The 17,924-nt window shown below is 38.6% G+C and overlaps 1 protein-coding gene across 1 annotated transcript in view; it reads right to left on the reverse strand.

Moving 5' to 3' along the window:
- Positions 1–17,924, reverse strand: part of FYB2 (FYN binding protein 2) — a gene marked incomplete in the record, with an annotated part of 262,855 nt that overhangs the window by 36,416 nt on the left and 208,515 nt on the right. The window contains 2 exon segments of the mRNA XM_053693621.1: positions 1,929–1,989; positions 3,708–3,727. Coding sequence (XP_053549596.1) covers positions 1,929–1,989; positions 3,708–3,727 — 81 coding nt within the window.

Consider the following 17,924-nt stretch of genomic DNA (forward strand, 5'->3'; position numbering starts at 1 on the left):
TATTTTAGACCATGTACCATTTTAGTAGCCCTCTTTTGGACAGCTTCTAGTTTATTTATATCTTTCTGAAGATATCGACTCCAGAACTGTACACAGTACTCCAGATTTGCCCTAACTAATGATCTGTAAAGTTGCATAATTTGAGGTGAATCAGTGGCCGAGCAGTGGTTTTACCTGGGTAGAGAAATACACTTGAGGGATGAGAAACACAGCTTCCTTTGAAATGTCATGTTTACATTAGCTACATCAGGAAAAAAAATAACGAAGGCCCATTCCTGGAGTACCCCTTGCCAATGCCCCAAATACCCCCAGGGGTACACGTACCACAGATTGAGAAACTAGGTGTTAAAAGGACCATTAAATACTGTGTAATTGTATAATCAACAAATGCACAATAAATAAATTAACATCTTATTTGCTGCAACTGTTTTTCAAAATCCACAATTTGCCTTATTTGGAGGAGCCAATCTGGGTTTGAGTCTGCAGCTGACAAGGCTAGCCACGGTCATTATGTTAATATAAAGTGCTTTGTTGTGCAATTTGTATATGTTGAAGCGAATTAGGGAATGGTATGTAGCAGAGTTAACCTTAATAAGTCTGCAGGGTGCTTTTCCAACTCTGTGAATTAAAAAAGTTTTAATTTTCAGAGCTAAATTACATGAAAAGAAGTCAAAAGAAATAATATTAAAGACTCATGATTCAGACAGGGCATGTCAGTTTAAACAATTTTTCAATATACTTCTATCATTTAGATTGCTTAATTAACTTGATATCCTTTGTTGAAAAGCATACCTAGTTAGGCTCAAGAGCAGCAATGTGCTACTGGGAGCTAGTTAGTAATTTTTGGATATATATATATGCCTTGTATGCTCACTCAATGTGTTCAGCTAGCTCCCAGTAGTGCATTGATGCTCCTTCAACAAATGATACCAAGAGAATAAAGCAAAGTTAATAATATAAATAAACTGGAAAGTCATTTAAAACAATATGCTCTATCTGAATAATGAAAGAAAAATGTTGGGTTTCCCGTCCCTTTAAGGCAAACTGGACCAGAAATCTCAGACATACTCCTTGTTAATACCTTCAGCTTTTTTACTTAAAATGTGCTGCTTTGCACCAGATGTAAATGTTTAAGCGTTTTCACTGGTCATCTACTGAACAATATATTGGCTAGACAGTGGTGGGGTCTCTTTAATATGGGCAGTAGGGGCTCTGCCCCGCAACATCAAATCACCACAATATAAATCAATTCAAAATATGAGCAATCATCTCTCTCAAATCTTATTCAATTATTATGTGCATGCATCATATTATTATTTTATATACAATGAATTTAATAAATATGTTTAGTGGTTGTGATTATCCTGCTGAGACTACACTAGGTAAGTAATGAAAGGAAGAGGCAGGTATGGAGGGAACAACAATTATAAGTGGCAGCATACAAAGATGTCTCTGGGTGGGGTATTGTGTAAAAACATTCATTGACATTTATATAAATGTGTTAAACAATTGAAAAAGAACTTTGTCTCCCAATGAACCAAAATATCTAGAAAGCAGGGCACTTCCTCAATGCCGCCCAATCAAATGTTTCCCTATCTTTACAGCCTGTAGGAATAGACAAATAATAATTCCATAGACAACCTTTATATTATGCATACATATATAGCACATATAGCACATATATGCCTTTAGAGTATTGCCTTTAAGAAATAAGTTACTCTGTTTTAGTGGCATCGGCTAAACAGAGTGGGTTATCACTTTCCAGTGGATGAGAGTGCTATGCTCAGCTGTGAGATTATTTCTTTGTTCTTTTGCTAAACACTCCATACTTGAAATAATATGACTGACATAACATTAGACACAACTGCTAAATAAAATCATGATAAAAGGGACTTTTTTTTTTTTTTTTAAAGTGCAAAAATACGTACATTTCAGAATATGAACCTGTTTCAAATGCATCTGATGCTGGTTGTGTTTCTGTTGTATATCCTGTTGTGCAACAAAGAATGTGTTAAATGTTAATTTTAGAGGCATATTACAGTGACATAAGGGCAGGTTTCATGATTTTTGGTTATTTAGATGAAAAAAAGATGTCACAATAAATGTAACATTTTTTTTTTATAAAGGGACATGCAAACAAAAAATGTCTTTCTGAAATTCTTTATGATTCAGATAGAGAATACCATTTTAAACAACTTTCCAATTTACTTCTATTATCTAATTTGCCTCATTCTCTTTGTATCCTTTGTTGAAAAAACATGTCTAGATAGACTTATGAGTTTGGGGATAGCTGCTGATTGGTGGCTGAACTTTTATACCCATTTTCATTGGCTTACAAATATGTTCAGCTAGCACCCAGGAGTGCATTGCTGCTTCTTCAATAACAGATACTAAGAGAATGAAGCAAAATCAAAAACAGAAGTAAATAGGAATGTTTTTTAACATGTATAATCTATTATGAAATTTTTTTTTGGGTTTCATGCCCCATTAAATAAATATTTTAAAACAAATGTTAAGCAGTACTTGCTAATCTAATGTGCTCCACTGCTACCTTCACTGATCCATAAACAATAGTTTTTTTAAAAACTTATTTGTTAAAAGTATTGGATGCTACGAACCTGGAGGTTAAAGGGATACTAACCCCACATTTTTTCTTTCATGATTCAGATAGAGCATGCAATTTTAAGCAACTTTCTAATTCACTCCAATTATCAATTTTTTTTTGTTCTCTTGTTATCTTGATTTGAAAAAGCAGTAATAAAAGGTTAGGAGCCGGCCCATTTTTAGTTCAGCACCTTGGTAGAGCTTGGTTTGCTACATTTAGTTACAAATCAGCAAGTGCTACCCAGGTGCTGAACAAAAAACGGTCCGGCTCTAAAGCTTACAGTACTGCTTTTTCAAATCAAGATAGCATGAGAACAAAGAAAAATTGATAATAGGAGTAAATTAGAAAGGTGCTTAAAAAATCTCATGCTCTATCTGAATCATGAAAGTAAAAAATGGGTTCAGTGTCCCTTTAAGCTTTCTAAGCAAATGCTAAAGGTGTATAGAACATTCACCATTTATTTTTGCAATTAAATGTTACTATCCTTTCATAGAATGTAAAATTCTAATATTGAATTCAAATTACATTTAAATGTTGATTATTATAAAAGGTAAGAATGTTATATTTTAATACTTGGATGTTATATCCTATATCCAAATGTTTACATTTGTTCAATAGAAACATTCAAATGACAGAAGGGATGTCAAAGAGAACATTTTTTTCTACCATGTTATCAAATTAAAGAGAGTTCTCCATCTCTTTTACAGGTTCATTCTCTAATTGCTACAAGTACATATCAGCCCACATAGCTCCAGACATTTTATTAATGAATTATACATAGGTCAATCATATACATTCTAGTGTATGTCTTGGGGGGTTCTGAGTTTAGGGGTTGGGCATAGAGAAAGCATTGATTATTATAGTATCTGTGCTGCAACCCCAAAATATTTCTCCCTTCAACATGGCGCCATGCTATAACACAAGTGCTGATCAAAAGTCCAGTGGTAGCAGCTGTCTCCATTTAATATCAAATTAATTCATATTAATAGCAATTATTATACTATATTGTCAAGCAAGAAATGTTACTTTAAAATGCAATTAATAATATTATTATTGTGATAAAATGATTGACATGCCGTTATAAAGATATATATTCACTTACTTGATGTTGGAGATTTGCTGCTTAAGAGGAAGAGAAAAATACATTGTAAAGTCTGGTCTATATACACAGTTTATTACAATAAACTACTTAAAGGGACAGTCAACACAAACATGTTTATTGTTTAAATAGATAGATTATCCCTTTATTACCCATTCTCCAGTTTTGCACAGAAATTATGGTTATATTAATACACTTTTTACCTATGTGATTACCTTGTAGCTAAGCATCTTCTGACGGCCCCCTGATCGCATGGCTTTAAATGTATTATCTATTACTTGCATTTAAGCCAATTAGTGCTGTGTTGTTAGAATCCATGGGCGTCTGCACAATATTATCTACAAAGCTCACATGAACTAGCACTCTCCAAAAGCATGTGATCATGGGGCTGTCTTTAGGGACTTAGAAACAGACAGAAATCTAGAGTTTTAAAGGTTATAAGATATGTTAATCTAACAATGTTGGTTGTGCAAAGCCGGGGAATGGGTAGTAAAGGCGTTATCTTTCTTTTTAAACAATGACAATTTTTGCGTTGACTGTCCCTTTAAGCAAATCAAATATAAAGGACCAATGCTTTTAAGACCAAACATCATGAAATTATTGCAATCACATTTCTGCTAAAGCTGCTTCTAAAAAGGGCATTAAAAAAGAAATGGTTTATTTTCAATTGAAATACAAAAAGTAAAGAAGGCTCAGTCTGTTCTGTGCTATGACAATAATATTTATACCGGGGGCTTTTGTATAACCTGCAGTTTGGCTTCTTCGCACAGTGCAGAGTCAGACACTGGCTGTGACATTTAATATTTCCGGTTGTAACCCCAGTGTGATTATTGGGCTGAGGAGGAGGAGGGTAAAATCTGCCACCTCTGCTGTTGTATCTTCTGCCTAGCCCCATCCCCAGTTTACAGCCTTAAAGGGATGCGACACCCAAACATTTTCTTTTGTAATTCAGACAGAGCATTTAAAAAAAAAGTTTACAGTTTACCTCTATTATCATATTTGCTTATGATATTCTGTGTTGAAGAGATACCTAGGTAGGCACCTGTACCACTACATGGCAGGAAATAGTGCTGCCCTCTAGTGCTCTTGCAAATGGACAACATTCTTGCAAAACTGCTGCCATATAGTGCTCCAGAAATGGGCCGTCTCCTAAGCATACATCCTTGCTGTTCATCAAAAGATACCAAGAAAAGGGGGGCGGAGCCAACTGCCAACATGGATGGTCGTTCATATCTGGAGCTCCAATCACTAATGAGCTAAACAGGCCACCTACTACTTAATACCAGGTTAACAACCACTGTAATAATCTTCAGACAGTTCCTAAACCGTACTGAAACTAATTTGTATCATCTCAGAAATGATTACCCCTGCCATAACTAAAAGATTGAGTGCAGAGAGCGCAAAGATCTGCGGCCTTCTCTATGTCCTGAGAATGGAGACATCCTATCCCACGCTGCGGTCCTTATTGAAACACCTACATGCGAAGCTGGATGAACACTATGTGGATCTAATTGCAGTATGCAGAGGCAATGACAGAGTTTCACCAGCCTTGCCTAACGGAGATATAGATACTCCCACTGGGAAGGGAGCTCAAAACATGGCACCTAAAACTGAAACACCGCCAGATCTCTCTGAGGCGTGGGAGATGATTGCGCCGCTATTAGCGGTAGAAGTACTCAGCAAATGCCGGCTGGTGGAGAACACAGTTCATATCTCTGCACTACTGAGTTGTGAAGAGCCTGGGACTTTGTCCGATAGCCATGTATGCCTGGTTCCCTATGCTACTAACCCAGACCCAGAGCAGCTTACAGTTCCCGCGTACACCGGGAGCCTGAAATCCCATGGCATACTTAACATCACTGGTCATCATGGCAGTTTAACTTCCCACGACTCCCCTGCAAGCACATGTGGCGCAAAGGTGCTTGTTTCAATTCCTGATGGAACTTTGTCAGTGCTGAAAAGGCTGCTGAGCGGTCTAAGTCCCCTGAGTATCGTGCAGCACAGCAATTGGATTCGCCTGGGTATCGGATAACTTAGAGTTTTTTTTGCGATACTGGGTGTGAGAATGATATACTGAAGGTCTGATACACTCTTACCTCTGTCCCTTCACGCCAATATCCTCACAACATACCTGCTACAACTATACATATTTATTTAATCAGGGAATAGACCACCTACACCACTGAGAGAGACTTTATACAGTCGAGTGACCCTAGGCCCAAAAGAGAGTGACATCTTTATATTTCCTAATGGAGTTCTTCAAAAGACATATTTTATAGAGGACTAATCTATGGCTTTCGATCATATGAATGGGCTGCACTCTTTATTTTTATTTTCACTGCAACCAGAAAATACCTACTTTGATGCTGTTAGTGTCATGTGTTATAATATGTTTTAACTAGGTATACTGTATTCAGCAACACAATCTATTTATAGATATTGCTCATAGCCTAGTGATAGTATTAACCAAATAGCTTCTTGTAAGGGGTTAACTAGTTGGGTTGATACAGTGCTAACTGTGAGATATTTAGTTTAACATAAAGGTTACATTTTGCACTGTATATATGAGGCCTGTTGCCTATGGTCTACTATTTTACACTTGGGTATACTTGTAATACGAGTGTTTTCTGCCTGTGACTCCTTATGTATGTCTGCTATATGTGGCTCTTCAGAATAAGCTTAGAATGGCATGAAACCTAAAGTAAATTGGAGGTATCTAGGCGATTCCATTAGCTAGTAGGACATACTATGATCTAAAATGCCTAATAGAGCAATACAGTCACATGCAAGCTCTAGATTGTCTAAATGTCATCAGCTCCCATTACCAAGCTGTAGAAAAGGACCTTCAGTTACTGAGATGTTATTTTTATTGAATATAAGAGTTGCATGTTTTTTCAGCAATAATTGATAACTCGATCCACATTCTCACTCACCGCCAATGTACATATGATATTATCATCATACATTATTCATATAAAATATTTCATAGGCTATTTTACTCCTTTATTGTTATGATATCATCTACATAGTTGTCATCTTTATTTAGTGCCAATATATACTACTTTCAGCAGGCTATGTTATATTGCTATATTTCAATGACATTAGTATCTTAGATGATGCCTATACCCTTAGCTTTTTAAAACAACATTATTTAAAGGCCTAAGCACTGCACTGTTCATAAATGTTGACTCTACAAGTATTGTTGTACTATGGTTATAGTTGGTAGATATTGCTTAGACTAATTGATAACATGCCATCCTGGGTCTGGCGGAGATAGTTTGTATTACTTTTTAATTGTTGTGTTATTCCTATATATGACCCCCATCCTGTACATGTCATAGCTGCATATGAAGGAGACATTGTTAGCCTTATTTTAGATTATGGTGTTCCCTATGTTGATTTCATTATTAGAGCAATTCATCTATTTCTGTTGGGCCCCTCTCCTCTCTTTCCCGCCGGTACTTGTTGCCTGCGGGTCATATCCATACTTGATACAAAATAGAATAAATCACTTAGCGCCTACTACTAGAAAAACCCTTGGCTCTGATGGATGACCCCTAGTGGTCAGAAACGTTATTGGAAAATCAGAAAATATCAAAGCGCCAGCTATCCGGCAGGGTTCAAAATGTGAAACCAATTCCTTCACAACTTCGTAAAATAAAGTATTTTATTCAAATTGTTGAATAGTTTATGAACAACTCCTTAAGCACGGCCTATAGGATTGTTTATGAACAATTCTTAAACAGTTAAAATAATCCTTCAACAGTAATCTTTGAACACAACTGGTGTTCCTAGGACAAATGTTATACAAATTCGTGTTCATATAGTCGGTTATCTTCAATTACAGTCAATTGTGGATCCACATATTATATTCGACAGTTTAAGTTACCTTAACCGGTCCGGTTCTTATTGTATGATATCTATAGCAGGTGCCACTGTTATAGGATCGTTTTATCTTATTTTATTGTTTATTCTGAATGTCTTACCCAAACTGTCGAATATAATATGTGGATCCACAATAGACTGTAATTGAAGATAACCGACTATATGAACACGAATTTGTATAACATTTGTCCTAGGAACACCAGTTGTGTTCAAAGATTACTGTTGAAGGATTATTTTAACTGTTTAAGAATTGTTCATAAACAATCCTATAGGCTGTGCTTAAGGAGTTGTTCATAAACTATTCAACAATTTGAATAAAATACTTTATTTTACGAAGTTGTGAAGGAATTGGTTTCACATTTTGAACCCTGCCGGATAGCTGGCGCTTTGATATTTTCTGGTCATATCCATACTCCCTTTTCCCACATCGCCTATAGCTGGCATTTCCCTAGGAGAGGAGCTCAACCAGAATCCCCCTATAACTTAGATTACATACATACTAATATCCCTCCTTGAGTATAACTATATCAGGAGTTAACCTTAATAATTCTATACACAAAAGCCTAGGGACCTTTATCAGATTTGGCTCTCTACTTAGGGATACTCATCAAATACAGCTATAATAGTAACAGCCTGAGAAGCATGTTAGCCCCAATATATCTTATGGCTCCGCCCTCCACCCTTTCCCCCATATTTAGAGCAGTGCTTACCCGCTGAATATCCCCCCCTCACTATATACGCATTCCTTCTCTTCTTGAAGCTCCTAAAGAGCTGTTTACCTGACCATCAGTTATTTTTTTTGCAATTCTGGTCCAATGGGCTTAAAACTATGTTCCCAACTGGTCAGTCATGTATGCTACTTTATTGGAAAATGGAGGTTACATTAGCCTACCATTGATGTTTTATATAACTGTCGAAATGTTTTGCTCAATTCTGTTTGTATCTTTTTTCTTTTTTCAAAAAAGGTGTATTATGTTTTATGTTTGATATGCAAAACCTCAATAAAAAAATATTAAAAAAAGAGAGATACCAAGAAAAATTGAAAATATAAGTAAATCAGAAAGTTGTTTAAAATCGCATGCTTTATCTGAATCATGAATGGAAAAAATGTGGATTTCATGTCCCTTTAACCACCTACTTATGTGTTAGGACAACCAGGCTCCATGGAACACTAGTGACTCTGCATTCCTCCTCCCTGACTTCAGACACTGATAACCCTAACTCCACACATGGTCCTCCCTGACTTAGTCCCCAGCATGGAGTGCAGCACGATAAGTGTTTGACCCTCAAAATTTCTGGAGCTGCGATTTTAATCCTGAGTCATCATTGGATAGAAAGAAAGACTATCTTTCAAACTTTATGGATCATTTCAATGGTGTTGATAAAATGGGTTTAAAATACTAAAAAGTAAAGCTTCTCTCCTTATATACATCCATATAATTACAAGAACACCACTACTACTACTTAAGGACCTATGTCATTCTGGGTATTGCCCTAGCATGATTAAGGGCTTATTACAGCCTGAGACATCACTTATCAACTATGTATTGAAACACCTCAATAAAAAACTCTTGGTCCATTTTAAACAGAGCTGTTTGCATTTTAATTATTCTTTTCTATTGGTGAGTTTGGCAGATACCCAGCTGCATTGTGCACACTTTCCTTGGAGTTGCTATAAATAAATTTGGTGCAGCACTCACTATTGTATTTGGGATATTGCTCTAGAGATTACAAGTTATGATTTAATGGTATTTAACCCCTTAATGACCGAGGATGTACGCCATACGTCCTCAGAAAAAATACAGTTAACGTCTGAGGACGTATGGCGTACGTCCTCAGTTTGGAAAGCAGCTGGAAGCGATCCTGATCGCTTCCAGCTGCTTTCCAGTTATTGCAGGATGCCTCGATATTGAGGCATCCTGCAATAACAATTTGTACCCCTCCGGTGCAGAGAGAGCCACTCTGTGGCCCTCTCTACACCGGACATCGATGGCCGCATTTGTTGGTGGGTGGGAGCTGCAGTGGGAGGCGGGTGGGCGGCCATCGATGGGTTCTAAGACACAGAGGGGGGCGGGACAGTCAAGCGCATGCACAATGCGCGCGTGCACGGGGGCGGCGGGCGGGCTCGTGCACGGGGAGGGAAGCGGATGGGAACCGCTAAACTACAGAAAATTATCAAGTATAAGTGGGAGGAAGGGGGGAATAAATGCCCCCAAAAAGTAATCTAAGGGATCTGGGAGGGGTGGGGGTTGGTCTTGGGCTACACTACAGAAAAAAATAAAATAAAAAATAAAAAAGAGACTATAAAGTGTAAACTGGGTACTGGCAGACAGCTGCCAGTACCCAAGATGGCTGCCAAGAGGGTAGAGGGGGAGGTTAGAGAGCTGTTTGGTGGGGGGGCAGGGAGGTTTGGGGGCTAAGGGGGGATCCTACACAGCAGCATATGTAAATATGCAAAGGGTGAAAAAAAAAAGAAAAAAAGGATGCCTTTTATTTTAGTACTGGCAGACTTTCTGCCAGTACTTAAGATGGTGGGGACAATTGTGGGGTGGGGGAGGTAAGAGAGCTGTTTGGGAGGGATCTGGAGGGGGTGATGTGTCAGTTGGGAGGCTGATCTCTACACTAAACCTAAAATTAACCCTGCAAGCTACCTAATTAACCCCTTCACTGCTAGCCATAATACACGTGTGAAGCGCAGCGGCATTTAGCGGCCTTCTAAATACCAATAAGCGACGCCAAAGCCATATATGTCTGCTATTTCTGAACAAAGGGTATCCCAGAGAAGCATTTACAACCATTTATGCCATAATTACACAAGCTGTTTGTAAATGATTTCAGTGAGAAACCTAAAATTTGGAAAAATTTAACATTTTTTTTAATTTTATCGCATATGGCGGTGAAATGGTGGTATGAAATATACCAAGATGGGCCTAGATCAATACTTTGGGTTGTCTACTACATTACACTAAAGCTAAAATTACCCCAAAAAGCTCCCTACATGCTCCCTAATTAACCCCTTCACTGCTGGGCATAATACACGTGTGTTGCGCAATGGCATTTTGCGGCCTTCTAATTACTAAAAAGCAACTCCAAAGCCATATATGTCTGCTATTTCTGAACAAAGGGGATCCCAGAGAAAAAATTACAACCATTTATGCCATAATTGCACAAGCTGTTTGTAAATAATTTCAGTGAGAAACCTAAAGTTTGTAAAAAAAAATGTGAAAAAGTTAACTTTTTTTTTATTTGATTGCATTTGGCAGTGAAATGGTGGCATGAAATTTACCAAAATTGGCCTAGATCAATACTTTGGGATGTCTTCTAAAAAAAAAATATATATAAATGTCATGGGATATTTAGGTATTCCTGACAGATATCAGGGTTCCAATGTAACTAGCGCTAATTTAAAAAAAAAAAAGTGGTTTGGAAATAGCAAAGTGCTACTTGTATTTATGGCCCTATAACTTGCAAAAAAAGCAAAGAACATGTAAACATTGGGTATTTCTAAACTCTGGACAAAATTTAGAAACTATTTAGCATGGGTGTTTTTTGGTGGTTGTAGATATATAACAGATTTTGGGGGTCAAAGTTAGAAAAAGTGTGTTTTTTTCCATTTTTTCCTCATATTTTATAATTTTTTTATAGTAAATTATAAGATATGATGAAAATAATGGTATCTTTATAAAGTCCATTTAATGGCGAGAAAAACTGTATATAATATGTGTGGATACAGTAAAAGAGTAAGAGGAAAATTACAGCTAAACACAAACACAGCTGAAATGTAAAAATAGCCTTGGTCCCAAACAAACAGAAAATGGAAAAGTGCTGTGGTCATTAAGGGGTTAATTAATGATGAAGAAGCATGTATTAAACCAGAGAATGTTCAGAATGGAAGCTTTACAAATATTGCAGAAAAAAAGAAACAAAGAGAGGGAGAAACAGACAGTGTGGGAAAAAAAGGGGGAGGGGTGGAGTTTGACCACACTGGCTGATGGCCACATTCTAGAGAAGCTCCACATTCCCAAAGCAGTTCCCACAACTTAACAGGCATGATCCCCTCCTAAACCCCCTACCTAAGGCCCCATCTAACCCTGAGGCCGAATGTAGTATCTGGACAGATCCACAAACTTGCCCCAACAAAGAGCCAGATGCCCGTATTCCATCAGGCCCCTGCACACAAGATCAGAAATGGTGAGCCCAATGGAACTGCAACAGTAAAGGACCCAAAATAAGGGACGACATTGCCACAACTAACGCACCACAGCCTGTTCTACACCTACCCTGCACACAGGCCCTAAAACCACACTGTGGAGAGGGGCTGAGAGCGAAACTGTGTCACACCAGAAGATTTACTCACAGACTACCAGACCTCCTGTTTAAACCTATAGGTCAGTCCCCCCCCTCTAAATAACATTACTTGGGACACAGCAGACTGTTTGGTCTCTTCATGTGAAAGACAGTATATACATAAAATATACTTAGAGGAGTCAGGACTAAACATAAATTTATTACGCTACAGGGGATCTGGTATCACAGCGCATACCTTCACAACATAGACCTATGATTCATAATAACACACTTAAAGACCTGATAGTTACAGGGCTCTGCACTAAACCAGGCCTAGCACAAGAGATGGACATTGACACTATCATCCTTCATCATTTAAAGTGAAAGTACTTTTGAGCGACATTATTCTAGACATATAACCTAAACTGTCATAAGTGATAAAATCATTAAGTGCATACCTCTGCCCTAATCAATCACCTACTTCACATCTTAGTAACTCTGTGCTAGTGCTCCCTAAAATAGATTGCTAAAACCAGCCCTACAAATTACAAATAACTAATACAAGACTGCAGCAACAAAAAGCAGATATGCCCAATAAGAAACAGGGGAAATTGGATAAACCACCAATGAATAAAATGTTGAATCAGTTCCTCAGACCACCTAAGAAGCCTTCTGCAGAGCCAGCTGGCAGCCCATCTAAAAATCAACTAGTAGTCCCAGCTCAAATCCATACTCCAGATACACCACACAGAAGCTTCATCACAAAAGAGGACTTACAGCACTTATCTTCCAAAGAAGATGTCAGAAATATCCTGCACGAGATGAGAGGCATATTTGAGGACCTAAGAAAAAAACCTTTCAGCACTAGACGAAAGAATAACGCAAATAGAAACAGCACAAGAATCCACCCAAGCAGACATACAACACGTCCACTCTCCAATCCCACTCTGAAATAATACAAGCCCTTACAGAAAAGGTGTAAGATCTCAACAACAGGGGACGCCATAATAACCTCCGAATTAGAGGGGTATTGGAAACAATACTTCCCCCAGCAATAGAAGGCTACCTGCAGAAACTCTTCCACACAATAAAAGGTACACCAACCTCCCCTCCTATTGTGCTCGAAAGAGCACACAGGGCATTGAGACCCAGACCACCAGCTAAGGTCCCTCCAAGGGATATAATTGTCAAGTTTCTCAGTTTCCGCGATAAGGAGGAAATACCAAAATGTGCAAGGGCCAAACACCCTGTACAACATGTGGGAATTGAGATCCACATATTTCAAGAACTTTCATCAGTAACTCTCCAGAAAAGAAGTAACCTTGCCAATATTACTACCAATCTACACACTCTGAAGATCCCATACAGATGGGGATTGCCTGTCTCCATTATTACCAAACATAATAACAAGTCAGGTATGTACAAACCAGGATCCGATCTTGACACCTTCTGCTCAGAACTTTCCATTCAAACCAATGCCTTAGAGAATTCTGACAAGCAGAAGAAGACCACCTCCACTACACCATCAACAGAAGATACAGCTCATCTGGAGGAGGACCCATGACAAATTTCACAGTATCTAATACTTCACAGAAACTGTAAGTCGTTTTCCTTATTAACAAAAAAAAAGGGGGGGGGGGGCAAGTTTTAATGTAACCCTTAACTAGTTACTCTACTAACTGTCAAAAGTAAAATGTAAAATGTGTGCCTTTATCATTCAACCCTCCCTCCCACCCTCCCCCCCTTCTCCTCCTTTCCCCCCTCTCCTCCTTACCTCCCCTACCCCTCTCCCCTCCTTCTCCTTTCTACCCCTACCCTCTACCCCCCTCATGCCTTATATACTCAAGGCTGCCTTCTGTTCTTTTATCGATAGACAGCTCAACTACAACCTCATTGAACAGTTTCAGGGATATTAACCACTGTCAAATTTCAATTGTTTGCAATACCAGTTTGTCTTATTGTCAGATATTATTCAAGTTGCACATATTCATATTTTACTGATTGGTGAACATTCAGCAAGCTAAAACACACCTTTCATCACATCACATTATATTCCCACTCACCCCAACACCCTCTTCTCCCTAAACTTTCCCTTCCACAACCCCCCATTTTTTTTCTCCCTTCCAAACATGTCACCTTGAATTAGCCAATTCCAAAAACACTTAGTTAAATTGATGTCTGTAAATGTAAAAGGCTTAAATAGCCCAGGAAAAAGGTCAATAGTACTGAGAGAGCTTAACAAGATAGGAAGCCACATTTTATACTTGCAGGAAACACATTATCAGAGAGACAAGGAGCCCAAATGGAACACGGCATCCTAAACAACATCTATATTTGTATCGGGCCCCTCAAAAAAAAAAAACAGGGTAGGAATACACAGACACCTTCCCCTCCAAATAACAGACACTATAAAAGACATGGAGGGCAGATACCTTATAAATAAGGGCCAATTATATGGCCATCCCATCATGCTTATCAATATATATGCCCCTAACGTAGACTAGTATAAATGTTTTTAGAAAACTCGCAAATCTGACTGTATAAAATGTGACCGGCATAGTGCCCCTGGCAGGAGACTTTAATGTTCCATTGGATCCTCTAATGGATACATCAAACGGCATGTCCAGTATATCCAACTGAGTGATCAAATCCATACAAAACACCCTAGTAAAGATTAAACTACACAATGTATGGAGAACTTATCACCCTACAAGCAGGGACTACTCATACTACTTGGCACTCCATGATAAATACACAAGGCTAGATTATGTGTTTATGGACACTGTAGGGCTCTCAATCATCCCCACATGTGACATTGGAAACAGTCGGTCCAATCACGCCCCGTTAGCATGCTCATTAGAATGACCAGATATTCCGGCCACAGACTACACCTGGAGACTAGAAGACACCCTATTAGATCACCCCCTAATAAAAATAGAAATACAAAAAAACGTTAACATAATATTTCACAAATAACAACCTCTCCACTAATACGGCAAACATGTGGGAAGCCCACAAAAGTGTCCTACGAGGGGTGTTCATCAAACATAAGGTCAATATGTACAGAGAAAGATACACCACACTACAACAGAAACTACAAATTCTATAAAAAGAACACAAATCCCACCCCTTGAAAAGCGATATATTCCAATCCCTAACACAGGTAAGATACAACCTTCGACAGTATCATCTAGAGAAGCATCAAAGGCAGGCTATGTACCTCAAACAACAATATTATACGGAGGGCAATAGACTGCACAAACTGCTCGCCAGATCAATACGCAAAAAACAACTCAGAACCTATATACACTTCAGATGATGATACACCTTTAAAAGATATAAAAAAAATAGCGGCAGCATTTAAAAAATACTATGGCACTCTGTATATTATTAACAACAATAAAAAAGAAACAGACCCTAGAGAGACGGTAGACTCTAATCACCCCCTTTTACAGGCCTACTTCAACAATCTAAAACTACCTTCCATCACCAAAGACGATGCAGACTCCATCGACTCCCCCATTACTGCAGAAGAATTTAAACAGGCTATTAAAGACCTCCCCACAGGTAAATATTTGCAAAAGTACTGGCCAACCGTATGAACCGTTTCCTTCCCCATCTGGTCTCTACAGACCCCGGCAGAGAGGCTAGGGATAACACAGCTAAAGTATTACAACTAATCACATATGCCATATATGTCGTATTATTCTCCACCAATGCAGAGAAAGCCTTTGAAAGGCTCGATTGGTTTTTACTGTGCCAGACTATGGAGGCCATGGGATTTGGACAGACGTTCATCAACTTAGCTTTCTATCTATATTCCTGTCCCAATGCTAGGGTCAGAATGAATGGAGACTTGTCGGAATCCTTTTTCATATACAATCGCACAAGACAGGGATGCTCCCTATCTCCCCTACTCTTCGCATTTTTATTGAGGTTCAGGCTTTTTAAGTTAAGAGCTAACTATGCCATCCCTGGGATTGAAGTCAGAGATAAAGTATTTAAACAGGCACTATATGCAGATGATATCTTATATACCCTTACTAATGCAGAACAGTCCAAACCAGAACTACTCCTAGACCTTGAGCGATATGGGAAGGTTTCTAATTTCCACCTTAATCTCTCCAAATCTGAACTGTTAAAGTGTCTACACATACACAAACCATACTAAAACTTCAATCTGACTACAACATTGTACTAGCTCCACAAAAATTATATAAATATCTCAGTATATTTCTATCTTCAAATTATTCAGACATACTCAAATATAATTACACAAGACTAAGAGAGGAGGTCTCCAAAGACCTGTCCTCTTGGAAAAACAAACCCCTGTCCTGACTAGGTATAATTAAAAAGAACATCCTCCCCCGAGTATTGTACCTATTACAAACAGTTCCAGTCCCATTGCCATCAGATTATATACCCTCTCTACAAAAAATTATAGAAGACTACATTTGGGCAAGCACTAGACCTCGAATCAAACGATACACAATGTTGCTTCCAAGAGAAAGAGGAGGGCTGGGAGTCCCAGACCTGACCAACTATAGGCGGGCTACTCTACTTCAATGTATAGTGAAATGGTCCAATTATACCAACCACAAAGCATGGGTCAGACTGGACACCACCCCACTCCCGCCCCAAAATAATCTCTTTATACCCACTATCAGCAGAAATACTACAAAAATGGGATAAAACCCTAAAACACCAGCACTCATATATCACCCCTGTCATCCTCACTTCTCCCAATAAAATAACACCCTAATCTACCCTTCCACTACTCAAACTCTCCATTGGGAATCAATTATCCTCTGAGGAAGGGAACTTTACACTTTGCCAAGAAGAGAGACAAATTACTCCCCAGTTACAGACTATAAGAATTACACCCCGACTTCCCTCTGCCCTGGTTCACATACCAAAACTAACTTTTGTAGCAGTACAAACAACAGAAAAGCCATAACTAGAAGCCCTCCACCATTTGAAATACTATGCACGATGAATACCCCTCCAAGGCACATCATCACTATTATAAATATATATAAAATTATACTAATATCCCAAAAACCCTAATACCAACCTATACAACCTCTTGGCCCAAAGAACTCGGCACAGCCTTGAAACCCGCTGCTTGGCTTAAGGTTTTCAATATAACCAAATTAGCATCTACCTCAGCCACGACACAGGAGATGCTGCTAAAATTACAATGCCGATGGTACATTACACCACAATGTCTACACAGATCCTTTCCTCCCTTAAGCGACAGATGTTGGAGAGGATGCAGCGAAGAAGGGACTCTTCTTCATATTTGGTGGAAGTGTCCGAGACTTCAAACCTTTTGGGCAGAGATTCTCAGAATTATCTCAGATCAGCTGGGGGTTATTGTTCCTAACTACCCAGACATTCTTTTGCCTCACTCCCTACCAAAAATCAAAGACAAATCCAAACTAAATCTCCTAATCATCATGCTTAAGAGCGCTAAAACTCTCATCCCTAGGAAGTGGAAGTCCCCACTTCCCCCAACATACAAGAATGGCGTACCCAGGTAATAGACTTTCTAAAAACAGGCAAGCTGGAAGTTCATTTAAATATGGTGAACATTTGGCAAGGACACAGTCTCTAGCCCTAACACTAAATACACAAGTCTTACACATCTAATCACTAACACCCCCTCTTCCCCCCCCAGACCCACCCCAACTTCCCACCCCACTACCCTCTTGAACGCACCCTCCTCTCCCCCACCCCAATACCTAAATTGTGAAACTCTGATTGTTTACAACTCACCAGTCATCTCTTCTAATTAATTGTTATCTGAAGACCTCAATGAATACCCAATAATCGGGACACACTATCTCTGTTTAATATTGCTATTACCATGTTAACTGTTTAATTAATAATATTATGAACCTTATAAAACAAAAAAAAGGCAGCAGACATTCTTACAAAATACTTTTCTGAATGAATGACAACCTATTCTCAGGAAGCAACAATGGCTCACCTTGACCTCACAGTAGGTCACATCAACAGACTCGAATTAACAATTGTAAGTAAGAG

Source organism: Bombina bombina, chromosome 10 (assembly GCF_027579735.1).
Source record: "Bombina bombina isolate aBomBom1 chromosome 10, aBomBom1.pri, whole genome shotgun sequence".
NCBI lineage: Eukaryota > Metazoa > Chordata > Amphibia > Anura > Bombinatoridae > Bombina > Bombina bombina.